The following is a 17,876-nucleotide window of genomic DNA, read 5'->3' on the forward strand; positions in this document are numbered from 1 at the left end:
AGACCATGAAAAATGAAGGGGGCTCTTTGTCTTTCTATTACTGATTCTTTTAATAGTTTTTGAGAGGAACAATTTGACATTGAAGCAATACTGAGTGGTTGGCAAATTTCCTTTGAATATAGGTGATTTATGTGTCCTTATGAGATAAGCAGTTATACTCACTTGAACTTAAGCTACCTGTGTCTTTATTAACTGGTACTTGTGCCTGGAACACAGGCAGGTACTCATATATTTGCTGAATGAATAAATGTAGTTAAATGATAAGGTCAGAGTGAAAAGATTGTGGAATTTGGAATTAGTCCTAAGTTTGAGTTTGGCTTTGTCATTTTACTTTATTTATTTATTTATTTATTTTTTCTTAATCCTCATCCGAGGATATTTTTTCCATTGAGTTTTAGAGGGGGGAAGGGAGAGAGGACGGGGGCGGGGGGAAAGAGAGAGAGGGAAACATCTATGTGAGAGAGACATGGATTGGTTGGGATCATCCAGTGTGTGGGCTGACGCTCTAACCGCAGCACCATGCTGGCCATGGCGATTTATTATTTTTAACCATAAATAAATACACATAAAATCTACCATATTGATTTTAAGGGTACAGTTCAGTAGTGTTGAGTATATTCACATTGTTGTGGAGATATTCTCCAGAACTCCTTTCATCTTGCAAAACTGAACACTATACCCATTAAACCACTCCCTCTTCTTCCCCACGCCCCCTCCCAGGCCCTAGCAACCACCATTTTGCTTTCTATCTCTCTGAATTTGACTACTTTAGATACCTCCTATATGTGGAGTGTACAAAATTTGTCTTTTTGTGACTGGCTAATTTCACTTAGCATAATGTCCTCAAGGTTCATCCATGTTGTAGCAGCATGTGTGAGAATATCCTTCCTTTTTTAAAAAAATGTTTATTATTATTCATTTTTAGAGAGAGAAGAAGGAAGAGGGATATATAGAGAGAAACATCGATGAGAAAGAAACACCATCTATTGGCTGTCTCCTGCATACCCCCTACTAGGGACTGAGCCCAAAACCCAGGCATGTTCCCTGAACAGGAATTGAACAGTGACCTCCTGAAGGAAGCAGTTACATTTATGGAAGTTTGTCTTTAAATTATTTAGTCCTTTTTAATGTCAGAAATACATTTGCTTACACTTCTGTGACAATGAAGTTCTATGAATTCTTGGATAAAACTTTCCCTTTGTAGTCTAAGGTTGAATATGTATAAAACAGTGATAAAGCCCTGGCTGGTGTGGCTCAGTTGACTGGAGTGTCATCCTGTACACTAAAAAGCTTGCGGGCTTGATTCCGGTCAGGGCACATACCTAGGCTGCATGTTTGAACCCCAGTTGGACCGTGTATGGGAGGCAACCAATCGATGTTTCTCTCTCTCCTGCTTTCCCCCTTTCCTTTCTCTCTCTTGATTAGTGTAGTTAGAGTTTGGTCACATTTGTTGGTCTTGAAAAAACCTATTTATGGATTTGTTAATATTTTCTATGATTTTTATTTATTATTTTGTCTCTACCTTCCTCTGACTCTGGGTTTGTGCTTTTCCAGCTTCTTAAGGTGGAATTATCATTGCTTTTAGTCCTCTTTTTATTTGTAATACTAGAGGCCTGGTGCACGAAATTTGTGCACTCAGCAGGGGGAGGTGTCCCTCAGCCTGGATTGTGAAAGGGTGCGGGCCAGGCCGAGGGACCCCACCGGTGCATGATCGGGGCCAGGGAGGGATGTGGGAGGTTGGCCAGCGGGAGAGGGACCATGGGAGGGCTCCAGGGCATGTCCAGCCCATCTTGCTCAGTCCCAATTGGCCAGACCCCAGCAGCAAGCTAACCTACTGGTCAGAGCATCTGCCTCCTGGTAGTCAGTGCACGTCATAGCGAGCGGTTGAGAGGCCTTAGCATATCATTAGTATATTATGCTTTGATTGTATGGTTGACTGGACAACCAGACATGTAGCATATTAGGCTTTTATTATATAGGACTAGAGGTCTGGTGCATGAAAATTTATGCAGTGGAGGGGGGATCCCTCAGCCCGGCCTGCCCCCTCTCACAGTCCGGGAGCCCTCAGGGGTGGGAGGCAACCTGGTGATCAGGGGAAGGCGACGCTCCATCACACCTCTGCTGCTGCCACTGCTGGCAGTGCAAGCCTCTGCCGGAACCTGGTTACCTGAGCCTGGGGCGGCCCTGGGCGGCTGGGCAGCCACCATCCGAGGCTTGCCTGCGCCTCGGGCGGGCCCTGGGCGGCTGAGGGGACTGGGGGACTCTGGAGGCAGGCGCGTAGAGCAGTGGGCCTGGCCTTGCTTTACGCCTGCCACCCCGGCAGGGCTGAGGGGACTGGGTGCCACCATCTTGTAGTTGTGGGCACCACCATCTTTGAGGGCAGGGCAGTCAGTTAGCATATTCCCTCCTTATTGGCTGTGGGTGCCACCATCTTTGAGGGTGGGCAGTCAGTTAGCATATTCCCTTCTTATTGGCTGTGGGTGCCACCATCTTTGTGACAGTGTGAGGGTCAATTAGCATATTCCCTCTTTATTAGATAGGATAAGCATTAAAAGCTGTACTTCTCACATTGTTTTATTGTATTTATTTATTTTTTTAAAATATATTTTATTAATTTTTTTACAGAGAGGAAGAGAGAGGGATAGAGAGTTAGAAACATTGATGAGAGAGAAACATCAATCAGCTGCCTCCTGCACACCTCCTACTGGGGATGTGCCCGCAACCAAGGTACATGCCCTTGACTGGAATCTAACCTGGGACCTTTCAGTCTGCAGGCTGATGCTCTATCCGCTGAGCCAAATTGGTCAGGGCTCTCACATTGTTTTATTTTCATTATCATTTGGTTTGAAATGTATTCTAATTTTCCTTCTGACTTTTTTGTTAGATGTAGTTTAATTTTCAAATATAGGGTAGGGCAAATTGATTATTGTATTGAAAAGTGGTTATAACCGTAATCCTACTTTTGCCCCACCCTGTATTTGATGGTTTCCTAGGTACCTGTTTATTATTTTTTAAAATATATTTTTATTGATTTTAGAGAGGAGAGAGAGATAGAAGCATCAATGATGAGAGAAAATCACTGATTGGTTGCCTCCTGCAGACCCCCTACTGGGGACCAAGCCCACAACCCGGGTATGTGCCCTAACTGGGATTCAAACTGTGACCTCCTGATTCATAGGTCAGTGCTCAACCACTGAGCAACATTGGCTAGGCCTGATTATTGGTTTCTAATTTAATTCCAGAGAACATACCTGTGTGATTTCCTTTCTTTTAAATTTATTTAGATTTGTTTCCTTTAAAACTTATGTAGATGTGTGTTGTAGTCCAGCATAATATCTTGCTGAACAAGATATTATATGTGCACTTGAAAATAATGTGTATTTTGTAATTGTAAGGTGTAATGTTTTCTGTTAGTTTCCCCAGCAATTGCTGAAAGTTAAAATCTTTTAATTACCTTTTTGGAAATTGTAAACTTTCCTATCTTCCCTTTAAGTGTCCAATTTTTGTTTATACATTTTGAAGCTCTGATATTAGCAGCCCACACATTTAAGACTTAAATTCCTGATGAACTTTTCTCCCACTCTCTCACCCTATTAATTCCAGAAGGGAGTATTGCAATATTCTCAAAAAATTCTGAGGAAAAATAATTTTTAACCCAGACTTTTATGTATAACAAACTATTAATTAGGGTAGTTTTAAATAATTATTTGGAATTTTCTTTTTAAGTTGTGGTATCTCCATGGAAAGCCTGCTGCTTAATTGGGAGATGGCTTTTTTTATGACAATTGTTCTGTTTCAATTTTCTGTCTCTTTTGCATTGAGTTACTCTCTGGAGTTTTCAAATTTATTTGTACAGAATTTAGCAAAGTAATCTCATTTTAATTTCTTCCAGGATTATTTTTCACTTATTTTAGCTTTCTTTTCTTAATTAGAGGTATTTACAGATATTTCTCAATAAATAAGCTTTTGACTTTTCAGTCCTATTTTGTTTCATTAGTTTCTGGGTTGTTTTTTTTTTTTTTTTTTTTCTCCTATAATTCACCTTTTATTTTCTAACTTTGAATCATGATTACTTGGTTCATTTTTTTCTTGTAATTCTTATTGAACCACTAAGGTTATAAATTAATTCTGTTAACACCTCGTGAGATGTCTTATGGGTTCTGAACAGTATTGTTTTCATCATTACTTTTTTAGATATTTTGCAGGTTTTATTTTTATATTTTTCCTTTAAGAGTTGGTGAGCTAAAAAATTTTTAGGCGTGAAACTCCTTTATTTTTTTACATTAATTTCTAGTGTTATAACATTGTGATTGGAGAATATTTTTAGTACTCCTATCTTTTGTAATTTATTACTGGTTTCTTTGTTTTTAATCTAAAATGGCTGATTTCATGAGTTATAGAGATTTGGAAAGAGGTGAACACTCTCGTTTCTGAGACAGTTTGACATATCACTCAAATCTACCTTATATTGTGGTCTTCCTTTTCTTGCCTTTTGTCCACTAGCTCTGTTATGAACAGAGAAGTCTCCCTCTACAAGTGAAGTCTGTCCTAGTATCTTATTTCTGCTTCATAAATGTTGCTATTATTTTATTTTATGCAGATATTCCTTCTGTGTCTCATTATGATGTCTAGCCTTTAGCATTATAAACCCCCCCCCCCCCCACTTTAATGTTTTTTTACCTAAATTCTAATTATCTGATGTTAAGATTGTGAACCAAACTTATTTGCATTTGTCTGGTGAAACTTTGACCACACTTTTTTTTTCAACATCTTGGAATCACTTTGTTTCAGGTATATCTCTGGGATAGAATTGTGTTTTGATTTGTGATCCCATATGTAATTCTTTTAAATAGCTGAGTTAAACACATTTACACTTATTGATATGACAGACATGTTTGGTCTGAATTCTGGCATTCTGTTTTGCTGTGAAATTTTGCTATTTGGCCTGTATCGTTTTGTATAATATGTTGATATCTAGGAAGGTTTGTATTTTTCTTCTTATTTTTATAGTTTCGTTAACTTTGCCCTCTTCCTCTGGACAGTATTTATTAGTTTCCTGCAATGAGGAAGAATATTAGCATGCTTCTTCCTCTTCTTTCCTTTTCCTCTACCATATAATGCTTGTTAATGAATTTCTCTCTAGTGTTTGCCTTTGACTTACCAGTAGTGATGTTTTCTGATTGCTTCACCTGTAATTGGGGGAATTCATGAATTCTCCCATCTTTTGTTAGCTGTATCCCTCCTGCCTTGTCAGGGCATACATTCTTCTTTAGCACTGAACTTCTTTCTATTTTGTTTGTCTCGGTTCTGTATTAAATATATTCCATGTTTGCCATCCCTCCTTTGGCTGTGGTTTCTCTAGACTCTTCTTGGTGAGTTCATCCCATAGTAGTTTCCTTGATGGGCTCCTGGGAAATTTTTTTCCTGATTTCTTCTATGTTCAAAGCTGTTTGTACCTTTTGTACTTGAAGGATGGCTGGCTAGATAATAAAATTCTTGGTTCACAAATTTTTCTGTATATTTTAGTTACTGTTACATTCTTTTTGGGCACTGAATGTTGCTATGGAAAATCTGGGGCCAGGATTTTGGTTTTGGTCTGGCCACCCAAAGAGCCCTTATCTTTCAAGTGTGTTCCTTACACTAGGATATTATCTTAATGCTGATCATTCTCATCCTGTTTGCCCTGGTACCTAGTGTGCCCTTTGAATTATATAGGTTTATCGTTAATTTTAGAAAAGTTTTCTTAAATTTGATCTGAATTGTTTTGTTCTATTAGTTTTCTGCTTCAAAGATTACTCTTTGCTTATCTGTAGCTACATTTTTTTCTCTCTAGTCTTTTTGAACTCACTATTTCCATTTCGTTTTGTTGGGTCCTTAATTTTTCCTCATATGCTTCTACCTTGTGCTGCTCATTTCGTCTTCACTTATGTGAGTTTTTATTGTATTTTATTTTTCTTGAGTGTTGACTACTCATATTTTTATCTCCCCCTGTTTCTCTCTTTACTGAGCTCTTACTCTGCTTAGTGATTTAATTATCCTTATTAGGGGTGATTGAATTAAAATTTAAATATTCATGTCAATATTTGCTCAGAATTTTCATGTATTCTTTGGCTGTTGTCCTGATGTGTGTTCATCAGGTAAGTTTCAGTGTTCTTTTCCTGTTTTAATTTAAAAATTAAATATCTGTGAATTGATGCTAAAAAAATATTACCCACCACAAATATGTTATATTGCCCTTTTCTATCTGTGGGAAAGTCTTTTGGGGGGTATGTGTGTAAGGGGGTGTTGGGGACAGGGCAGCCTTCTGTACTTAATTGCAATACTCTCTGCTTCACTGTTTCCACAGACATTCTGCTTCCTGCTAAAATGGCCTTTCTGTATAGCCATGCCCTCTCTGCTTCTCTGAACCAAACCGTGTCCAGGAGGTCGTCTGCTGCCAGTCCTGCTGCCCCTCTGCCCACTTCCTTTGCTACACCAAAGGGGCATGTCTTTTGCACTTCAGGGTGAGCCCCTCACCTTCAGAGAGCACATAGTTGCCGAGTTTCCTGACATGTGCTGCCCAGGGCTATCTGTTGTTCTCCCTCATTGCAGTCCCTTCTTTCCCCATCTTCTCTCTAGTAAGACCTCTGCTTTATCTTCACTCAGTCGGCTTTAGATTTCATGGTTCTTGTAATAATCAAGGATACAGGCTGTCACTTCAGGGAGAGCCCATACTCATAAAAAGTGTACTTTGCTGGCATTTTCTGTGATCTCTTGCCATTGGGCCTTTCTCACTATTTGCTTCCCCCTCTCATTTTAGATGTATGGCTGATATTAGCTAAGATTTGCAGCCCTTGTACAGTGTGAATTGTTTTGTTGAAAGCGCGGCTCTCCCCTGTACCCCTACCTGTTTGTTTTGTATGATATCCAGGATGAGAAAGTTGGTGTTCCATGGGGCATATTTATATTGGAGGTGTGATATAATCTTGAGTGCAGACTTTTAGGGGAAAATAGGGATGGAAGCTGAGGAGAGCTGTTCTGAAAGCTATTACAGCTATTCAGGTGTGTCAATGACGGACTTCTTCACAGTGGTAACTGTGGAAATGGTGAGTAGTTGTTAAATTCTGTTGGAAGGGAAGCTGGTTGAGGATTTGCTAATGGATTGGTGAAATGAAAGAGGGAAGCCATTTGCAACTGCATGTTTGTTTTTCTAGTGCTTCTCTATTGGGGAGTCACTGCAGACTGCAAGGGGCAGAACCTGCTCACAGGAGGACTTCCCCTGCAGTTTTTGCCATCTTGCCCTTATCAGGTGGAGTCCTTTGGTGTATTTAAATTCTGGACAGAACGACTTTTCCTTCGTTTGTTCTGGGTCTGCTGTGGAGGTCTCAAGTGCCTGCAGGCACAGTTCTGCATCTCTTCCTGGTCCCAGCAGCCACCTCAGGGGTCCTCCAGATGCACACCCTCATTCTGCTTGGAGGCTGGGTCTTGGGCCCTGGTAGGGTTAATGCTGTATCTGCTCCTCATAAAAAGGGGAAAAAGGGAACGTCTGTTCTTGCTTGCTAAACTGAGGATCCCTGGCCAAATAGAACAGCCTCCAAATTTGATAGAGCCTCTCAATGTGTATTCTTTCTACTTAGGTTAAATCACTGTTAATATGATCCCATTTGCTTTCCCTCTTCCAGAAACAGATAAACATTTCTACTGTTTTCAGTGCTGCCATGGTTATGCTTTTTTTAAATTTATTTTAATTTTACTCAATTTGGTGGGATAGTGGGATAGAGGGCAGGCAAATACCTTTGCTTACTGCCTGCCATCTTGATCTGGTTGTTCGCATTGCTCCTTAAGAATTAAGTGAGGAGAATATGGAAGAAAAAAATTTGGGAGAATAAGATGTTTTATATTCAGAGGTTAGAAACTGAATTGGCTAATATGTAATACTTGATTGAATACATGATTGAATCATGCACGTGTAGGGTCCTCTACACGCTTTCGATCACAGGGGAGCTGGATGCCTGTCCGCTGGTGCACCAGGCCTTTCAGAAGCCTCCGCCCCACTGGAGGCTTCTGAAAGGTCTGGTGCCTAAGCGGACAGGCACCCTGCTCCCCCGCTTTTGATGGTCCGCTTTTGATGGTCCGCGGTGGGACATGAGCTCGCTGCCCCAGAGGCCCCTTCTGTGCCGCAGCACAGCCATGGCGCAGACGCTGAGCTCCAGCCGCTGCTGGCGACATGAGCTCAGTGTCCCGCCAGCCCTATCGGCCACCCCGGCCACCCCGAGTCCTGCCCCTCCACGCCTCCTGGCCAATCGCGGGCATAGCGAAGGTATGGTGAATTTGCATATTTGTCTATTATTAGGTAGGATACTAGAGGCCCAGTGCATGAAATTCGTGCATGGGGGAAGAGGATGTCCCTCAGCCCAGCCTGCATCCTCTCCAATCTGGGACCCCTTGAGGGATGTCCGACAGCCTGTTTAGGCCTGATCCCACCAAGATTGGGCCTAAACGGGCAGTTGGACATCCCTCTCACAATCCATGACTGCTGGCTCCCAACCACTCACCTGCCTCTGCCTGACTGCCCCTAACCACTTCTGCCTGCCAGCCTGATCATCCCCTAACCACTCCCCTGCCAGCCTGATCGACGTCTAACTGCTCCCCAGCTGGCCTGATTGCTCCTAACTGTCCTCCCTAACTGGTCACCCCTAACTGTCCTCCCCTGCCAGTCTGGTTGCCCCTAACTGTCCTCCCCTGCAGGCCTGGTTGCCCCTAAGTGCCCTCCCTTGCCAGCCTGGTCATTCCTAACTGCCCTCCCCTGCAGGCCTGGTTTCCCCACTTGCCTTCCCCTGCAGGCCTAGACTCCCCCAACTGCCCTCCCCTGCAGGCCTGGTCACCCCCAACTGCCCTCTTCTGCTGCTGGCATGGTCACTCCTAACTGCCCACAACTGCCATCCCCTGCAGGCCATCTTGTGACGGCCATCTTGTGTCCACATTGGGGCAGTCATCTTATGTCTTGGAGTGATGGTCAATTTGCATATTATGCTTTTATTAGAATATTAGAGGCTTGGTACACAAATTCATGCACCAGTGGGGGGGTCTCTTGGCCTGGCCTCTAGGGTTCAGGCTGAAACAGGCTCTTCAACATCCCCTGAGGGGTCCCGGATTGTGAGAGGGCACAGGCCAGGCCAAGAGACCCAGCTGCCCTCCCCTGCTGGCCATCTTGTGCCCACATGGGGACAGTCATCTTGTGTGTTGGAGTGATGGTCAATTTGCATATCACTCTTTTATTAGATAGGATAGGATACTGTTCATTTGGGGCCTTAGTATTTCTGGCTTACTCTACTTTTCACAGCTGCTAGTGTATGGCATATACGTAACTAGATGGCATTTAGTATTTTTTTTTTAGGATTCCCTCAGAGTAGAATCTGAAATATAATTAAAAATTATCTAGTTTATATCCATGGAAAGTCTTACATCATCCATATTAAGTTTAAGATAGGATATAGAAGACTACTTTGGGGAGATACTGTGAACACTTAAGAAGGCAAGCAAACATGTTTTAAGTGTAGTTTGTATAAGTACAAAATTGCATATATTGAAACATTTCCCCATGTATTAAATTTCTTCAAAGTAATTTCCTTACTAGGTTCTGATATCAAGTGCTATGGGTATTAATTGCAAAGTTAAACCTTGCTACTATTTATGATGGATTTATGTACTAAATTGGAAAGATACTTTAGGATGTCACTGTGGATTGGGTAACTGGTATTTAATGTTTCATTAATACTTAATATGTTGAGGCAGGAATTATGAGAAAAGCTTAAAGCAGCCCCCCTATGTTTGCGTGGGGGGGAGTATGAGGGGGAGGAAAAGGTATTGTTGGTTCATTTTTCTATGTAGTTCAGGCTTATAAATTTGAATATCTTTCTCATTTTAACCTTGCCCAAGGTTAAACCCCTTCCAGGATTATCTATCTTGGCAAGTTATCCAGAGAGTTGTCTTTTTCCACAATGAAATGCATTTCCATAAACACTAGAATTTGAAACCAACAATATATTATTTGAGATGTCTGTCCAGGGAGAACACTGGGAAAAATTTGTGTTGGATCTTCCCAAGACCACCCCTAGATTTGGTGATTCAGGAGGACACATGGGACTCAGCATGTAGTTGTACTGAGACCAAGATTTATTCCAGGGAAAGGATACTAAGTAAGATGAGCAGAGGGAAAGGCTCATGGGGCAAAATTCAGAGGGAACCAGGTGAAAGATTCCAAGCGTCTGTGAAATCATACAGCACCAGCTAATTCAACAAGTGTGAAGTGCTGTCTACCAGGGGGCTGCCTAGTTCATACCCAAATTCTAGCTTTTCAGAAGGAAATAAGACGTTTCATATACATCACAGTTGTTTATACAAATAGTTTTGGCGTGGTGAGCCAGTCTTATCAGGTAATGTTGGGAACACTCCTGAAATCCAACTTTCCAGATGCTGCTGGGGGGCCAACCTTTCTAAGGACACTCCTTTCTGCATGACATTAGGTATCCAGATAAATGCCTGTTTTAAAAAATATTTTAAATAATCTAAAAGAAAGGATACAATATGCATTATCAGACCTCCCATACCAGGTCTGAAGGTGGGTTTCTATTTTGATTGATACTTAAAAAAAAAAAATCAGGTTGTAATAGTTTGTGTTGAAATCTGTGGGTGACTTTGTGATTCTGATTGCTGATGGTTCCTCTTGCTCCCTTTCTAAGCCTCTAATTCTTCTGTATTATGGACCCAGTAGCTGACCAAGCAGATTTTCTTTGCCACTGTCTTGTTTTCCTGTGTAACAATCACTTTAATCTTACTGATGGTAAGATTGCTTTGTTTCAAGTGCTGATGTTAAAACATCTACAAGGCTAAAAGGTATGGGTAAGATAATGTGGGAGGGAAAGTATACTAACAGCAGTGAATTTTATTGAATGAGAGTAATAAGCTACTAAATTCTTCCTTAATTATGTCTTTTGTAAGTTTGTGAACAAAATCACTAAGGTTACCACTTCTTAGGCTCTTAGCAGTAATGGCAAAAGTGTGAAGGGATTGGGGATGGTGACTTCAATGTCAATTTTGCAGGATAAGTAAAGGTGTGATAAATTGTAATTTCTCTTAACAGCATTATCTTGAACATATTTTGACAGCTATTCAGGATTATGAAACTGCTCAGGAACACAATGAAAATGACCAGCAGATTCGGGAAGGTCTAGAGAAAGCACAAAGACTATTGAAACAGTCACAAAAAAGAGATTATTATAAAATCTTGGGAGTAAAAAGGTGAATTATTAATTTAAAATTTGCATTTTTATTTTTCATCAACTGCTTTAAAGCTAATCATTGCTCCTCTTTCTCAGATTCCTTTCCTAATAGCCTAACATCATAAAACTATTTTGAATATATTACAGTTTTCTTTGATGATAGAGACTAGTAATGCAATAATGGAGAATTAGTAGTTGGTGACAAAGATATGACACTGTAGCATGAATAGATCCTAGGCCTAGATTTCCTTTAAAAAATTTTTTTTTTTATTTAATTTAAGAGAGGAAGGGAGAGAGGGAGAGAGAGAGAAATATCAATGATGAGAGAATCATTGATCAGCTGCTTCCTGCATGCCCCACACTTGGGATCAAGCCTGCAACTTGGGCATGTGCCCTGACCGGGAATCATACTGTGACCTCCTGGTTCATAGGTTGATGCTAAACCATGGAGCCACACCGGCTGGGCTAGGCCTATATTTCTTAAAGGTAATGAGTTAGGAGTGAAATTTTTTTTTCATTTTCTTTTTTTTGGTGGGAATAGGAGGGAGAGAGGGGATAGGGAAAAGAAAACATATCTAGGCCTATAAATAAAGTAGCATTTTAAGAATCAACTTGTAGGTACTAAGATATTTAATTTAGTCAATATGTACTTTTGAGTAAGACCACCTTCCTTGAATAAACATTTTTAGGTAATTGTTCTTATTAAGTAAACTAATCCAGAAGTGTTGGGCACTTCTTAACTAATGATTATTAATAAATTTTAATACCCCTCAGAAATGCTAAAAAGCAAGAAATCATTAAAGCATACCGAAAATTAGCAATGCAGTGGCACCCAGATAACTTCCAGAATGAAGAAGAAAAGAAAAAAGCTGAGAAAAAATTCATCGACATTGCAGCTGCTAAAGAGGTCCTCTCTGATCCAGGTAGCACTTGCCTTTAACATTTTCTATTCTCTTGAAATGGCTGAATCGGTGACTTAGCCTCCCTCTTCCATTGCCTGTCATAGCGGCAGTGTCGGAATGGATGGTAGGCAGCTCTGGGCTCACTTCACGGGCTGGTGACTAGTGTGGGCTTGCCAGTTTCAGAAGTCCAGTTTCATGCCTGCCCCGTCAGACTCAGGGACCCACATATTCTTGGTGCAGTAAATGAAAAATCCTGAATTTGACATTCCTTTTTTTTTTTTTCATCTGTGATATGAAAGCACAACAGTGAGGGGATCTCTTAGGTTTCACCCAGTTTCATAGCTCAGGGATGAATTCTTCATACCAAACTGACAGGAGCTCGATTAGGAAACCAGCTGGACTGTGCAGTGGTGGGAGAGAAGCTGCCTGCCAGTGTGTGCTCCCCAGGAATCTTGTCCTAAATTAGATGTTCATTTGATTTACTGGCTGCTAAGTGTTCTTCAACACACGCTAAAATGGCCTGGGAAATAAGAGTGAAAGAGCTAAGAATTCAGGTATTTTTGAACAACACTGGCATTTCCAGGGGGAACTTAATGTTAAGCTAGTATCTACTGATTCTTGTGCCTTTCCATGTCAGTGGGAGCAAAAGCTATGGCTTGAGCTAGACAAATTAAGGAAAGAAATAGAAGGAAATCAAGTTGTATGCCCATTTGACAAATCTTTCTTGAACACCTCACTTATGCTATGCACCTGAAGTGAAACAATTTTTTGTTCTTAAGTAATTTATAATCAAGCATTGGAGACAGAGTGTACTTAATTAGTAGGCTACATACTGTGGTGGTTTTGTTCTGCAGAGGAGGGTCTACCACCTCTCTGGAGTGGTTCTGTCCCCTGGCTTGCACAGTGCACAGGTCGGGGGCTCCGCAGCTGAGCACCCCTGGAGCTGGGACCGGCAGCCACAGAGGTGCCCATGGAGAAAAGAACTGCATTTTTAATTACTATGAGTTCTTTTTTTTTCTTGGTTCCCTTTTCTTAGCCCCATTCTTATTTTAAGGATGAAATGGCTTTTTCTAATCTCTGAGGATGAGCTTGCTCTCCTGCCACCTGCAGTGTTCCTTTCTCCCATTTGCCTGCACTGGTCTCTGGCTCATCTGGGACTTTCCTCGGGACTGACAGGCACAGCCTTGGAGGTGGCCTTGTTCCCTTCATGTCTGAGGAAATTCAGATTTAATAGTGAGGCTTTAGAAAGCTTGTGCCAGGCTGACTTCATTGTTGGGCTCAGGATGGTGACAGGGCTGTTTTGGAGGCCTCTTTCTCTGCAGTTATTTTTTCCAGAGAAGCATCTCCTTGGGTAGCTTCTTGTGAGAAGAGAAGATTTAGGGGGCCTGATTTTCAATGATACCATTTTCAACCCTGGCCCTCACCCCCTTCTCTGTGACTGGTGTTTCTCTAGTCTGTTTTCCTGAGACCAAAGCTCTGATCTAGGAGAGCCTATTTTTGAGTGTCAGCCATACCTGTTTTAATAACTGAAAAGTAAGTAGTCCCTCAGTCCACCCCCTCCTCATCTTAGTCCATACCCGAGTCTTACTCTGTTGATTTCTTTTCTAGAAATGAGGAAGAAGTTTGATGATGGAGAAGACCCCCTGGATGCAGAGAGCCAACAAGGAGGTGGTGGCAACCCTTTCCACAGAAGCTGGAACTCATGGCAAGGGTTCAATCCCTTCAGCTCAGGCGGACCTTTTAGATTTAAATTCCACTTCAATTAAACCAGCCCTTTGTTTTTTTGGTTTTTTTTTTTTTTTTTGCTCTTATTCCTTAAAATTTTTTAAAGATTAAAAACAAACCTTGTTCCAGGATCCTAAAGAAAAAAATTCAAAAATTTTAGTTTGTCCATGACCAAAGAATTGTTTTAATAAGAAAAATCTGTTCTCCATTTTAGACTTGAGGTGGGTGGGTTTGTTATGGCCGGGAGCTGAGGAATGTCTGGGAAGTGGTCTGAGGCAGGCTCACCTGGTCTGTGTTTTTCTATGCTGCAGCATGTAGAAATGATTTTCTTCACAGCCTTGCATAGTATGTCAGTGCCTATATGTATAAGAAGGACCTGTACGTAACCTTCATGAGAATGGGTTATATTTCAGTATTCTTAAAGAGAATATTAACATTTTGAGCTATTGGTTCTTAGGGACAATTTTGTTTAGATTTTGGTCAATACAGTCACTTGCAAATATTTGTTAAATTACAGAGCCTCCTTTAATCTGCATGCATTTCCATCTCCCCACCAGCATGAATATGGCTGACACTGGGGGGAGGAAGGGACTAGAGCTCATGCTAGAGAACCTGTTACCCAATGGTAGTCGATGTAGCCAGGTTTAGACTTTGGATTGATGGTAAGCATATACTTTGTATTGTGTTGTTGAGTATCTCTGCAAGAGAATACTAAAAACCACTGAAATAGAATTAATTATAAAACCTATGGGCCTTTTGTTTAACATGACACATAATAAATTAACTTAAAAGTTATGCATAAAATAGGTTCAGAGAAGTAGCAGTGCTTTTATGTAAAATAAATTTGCTGAGATGCAGAGTGAACTGCTTCAACAACTGAAATTGAGAGTTAAACCGTTTCCTATAAGAGAAGTGAAATATAAAGTTGCTCAGTTAACATCAACAGAATGCCCTCTTGCCCACCTTTAATTCATACAGTGAGGCAGGTTCTTTTACCTCCTGGCCGACCCTCTTGTTCTGTAGTAACGCCCACGTGGGGCCTGTTTCAAGTGGGCATGACACAGCAGACCTGCCGCTTTACCTGCCTGAAAAAAAAATACAGGCTTACAGATCTAGTCAGCTCTGGCTATATTTCCTCTATCAAGATGGCATCTCTTCTTGGGATTCCTTCTTCTTACCTTTGAAGAAATGAACTATTCAATCTTTGTTATTTGATAATTTTTTCCTCTAAAAAAATGAGTGTTACTTTAATCAAGAATATTAAATATTTATGGAACTATTGATACTACATTTAAAATCTAAGAGAATTACTTTAGATAAGAATTAGTACCTTTACTCTGGAAAGGTTTTCCTATTTGCCTCAAAGCATGTTGAAGCATTTTAAGCAATACAAGTCTGATATTGTTTTTATGAAATCAAGCATTTTAGTTTTAGTTCTAGAAGGCATCCTGACCAATAATGTCCATAACGGGTAAGCACAAATCATTTTCTTCCACAGTCATCCTGAAACATATGTGGAAAAAATTTTCTTAACTGGGAGACAAAAATCACATAGTTGAGTTGGGATAAAACACGTGCTTTTTGCATCTATTTAGAAGTCTATTTCTTACCAATAAACTTAACAATGCATTTTGAAAACTAGTGAACATCTTGCAGCTTTCATTTTGTTTTAATGTCTCAAAATTCAAGCTAATGTGAAAATAATTTCCAAAGGAAATTCCTTTTTGTTTATTTAATTTCAGTAATCTCATTATTTAATTATATCAGAGATTTTTTTCAATCTGGTTCTTTCGTACATGATGTCACTGTGACCTCTTTGATATCTAGCAATGGCCTCTACTTTCAAGAAAAGGATTTCCACACACATGAGAACAAAATAAATACCAAATTACTTGCCCTTCTAATCAGAGGAGAGGATGAAAAGTCCGGAGGGTTGAGAGCTGGGCCACATGGGCAATGCATCTGGGACACAGGTTACCTCGCTGCCTGCCAATTGCTGCCCAGAGGGTTGTTTACATTGTTTTTTCTCCACTTGTAATAACCGTAATTCCTGTTTATAAAGTCTTACCATGGACTTAATTTAGTCATCGTACTGAAATGTGCAGAGTTACTTGCCTGTTTTCAGTGAAGAGAGTAAAATCTGTGATGCCAAGTGCCAACGCCACTGAGAGAAATTAATCCTTTGGCATTTGTCTTGCTGTTAATGAAGAAAACGATGACCTTTACATTCCAGCCTGGATGGGCATCAGCAGTCTCTGGCATCCACCTGAAGGGAAAGACGGTCCCTTGTCTCCTTACGTGACTGAGGAAAACGTGGGCGTGTAGAGGACAGTGAGTCTCTGCTGGCCTGAGGATCGCTGTGCAAGGGAAGGCGATGGCTGAGGAAGCATTCGACTGGTTTGGGGGCCACTTGCACTTACCACTCTCGAGTCTCCTTGGAGACTGCAGTGCCCGGTAACCTTCATGCTCTTTCTGGGAAAGTGAACGCCGAGGGGCACGTCACCTCACCTGTATTATATTCCCTTCTTAACGCCTCCCTTTTGGAGAGCTCCACAAGTGAAGTATTTCTGGTCTGTACATTGTGGATCTTTTCCACAGCAGCAAGTATTAAACACATCAGCCTATAAAATGTGAACAAGTTCTGAAAAGAGAATAAATTAACTTATTGCCCACTTCTGAAAGTTCGTGCTTTCTTACCATGGATAAATGAAAACTTGAGAACAACTTTAATAGTTTACTGATGTGAATTGGATATAACTACTAATTTTAAAATGTCTTTCTCTTCAGTCAGTATTAAAAGTTTATTCTAAATATCAATATGGAAACAGAACTTTTTTGGGACTTTGATAATAAAATGCAAACAATCCACCAAATTTTAAAGAGAAAAATACTGATAACTGAGTAGGAAAAAAGTTAATAGAATCACAATTTAAAATTGGCACAATTTTCTATTCATGGTGGAAAATGAAAGATTCACCTTTTAAAGGCATGAAGCTGGTAAAAAATTGTGAGGTTTACCATGAAAAAAAATGCATGAGATGCCTAAGTTAAAAATGGTTCCTCAGGTATTTGTTAGAGCCGACTGCCTTAAAAGTACAGGGCACTGGTGACAGGCCTTGCAAAGAGTTTTTGTTGAGTAAACATCAATAGTATAACCTAGAGAGATCCATGCAACTTTGTTGAACGTAATTTACTTTTCCATATTTATAAAGGAAGGAAGAAAGAAGGCAAATGCTAATCAATGCATGATATCCTTATTCTAAGTCAGATTATTCCTTTTAAAGTAGCAGAGTTTATTCTGTAATTGCAAATTATGTTAATAGGTGGGGATACTTTTTTTTAATTTTTATGAATGATCTCATTTGCTGAATGATTTAAGGGTAAAATTAGCCACCGAGTGGCTTGTGTATAGTTAACAGGTTTTGTTGTAATCATCTGTGGTTGAACCTCTTACCTGCAGTGGAAAGCAGTGTGTGGAGAGTGTAAAAGCTGGAGATGTTTGGGGAGTTAAAATAGTACTCCTGTACGGCTGTATAGTTGGTTTTGAATGAGAAGACTAAGTAACTTAATCCATCTCAGTTTAGTGTTTTAATAAAAAACTGAAAATTAATTGAAATGGGTCTCAGACATGTCTACACATATGGGTACTATTTTTATGCCCTTGTATTTTCACATTTAATAAAAATATTTATGGTCAAAATCAGTAATTTTTGCTTTTGATTAATTTTTAGTCTTTTGGAGAAGTCTGTTTTCCCACTTTATTTCACACATTATCAGTGATTACAAGGGCTCCTGAACACAAGCTAAGGAAGATCAGAGCACCAAATGCAGAAATGGCTAAAATCTCTTAATTTCAGAAAGTCCTAGGGCATTCAAGTGGGTGGTTCTTCAACTTCAATACAATTAAAATCTCAAATTGGCTTTGTTTGAAGACTTCCCCTTTTATTCTATAACTAGAGGCCCGATGCACGAAATTCGTGCAAGAATA

At 40.3% G+C, this 17,876-nt stretch overlaps 1 protein-coding gene across 1 annotated transcript in view; it reads left to right on the forward strand.

Annotated features, from left to right (window-relative positions):
• DNAJC3 (DnaJ heat shock protein family (Hsp40) member C3) overlaps positions 1–17,591 on the forward strand; it is an 83,818-nt gene extending 66,227 nt beyond the window's left edge. The window contains exons 10-12 of the mRNA XM_008143993.3: positions 11,148–11,280; positions 12,036–12,184; positions 13,772–17,591. Coding sequence (XP_008142215.1) covers positions 11,148–11,280; positions 12,036–12,184; positions 13,772–13,929 — 440 coding nt within the window. The 3' untranslated portion in view covers positions 13,930–17,591. The remainder of the gene's footprint in view (positions 1–11,147; positions 11,281–12,035; positions 12,185–13,771) is intronic.
• The last annotated feature ends 285 nt before the right edge of the window (positions 17,592–17,876 follow it).

Source organism: Eptesicus fuscus, chromosome 8 (genome assembly GCF_027574615.1).
Source record: "Eptesicus fuscus isolate TK198812 chromosome 8, DD_ASM_mEF_20220401, whole genome shotgun sequence".
Classification (NCBI taxonomy): domain Eukaryota; kingdom Metazoa; phylum Chordata; class Mammalia; order Chiroptera; family Vespertilionidae; genus Eptesicus; species Eptesicus fuscus.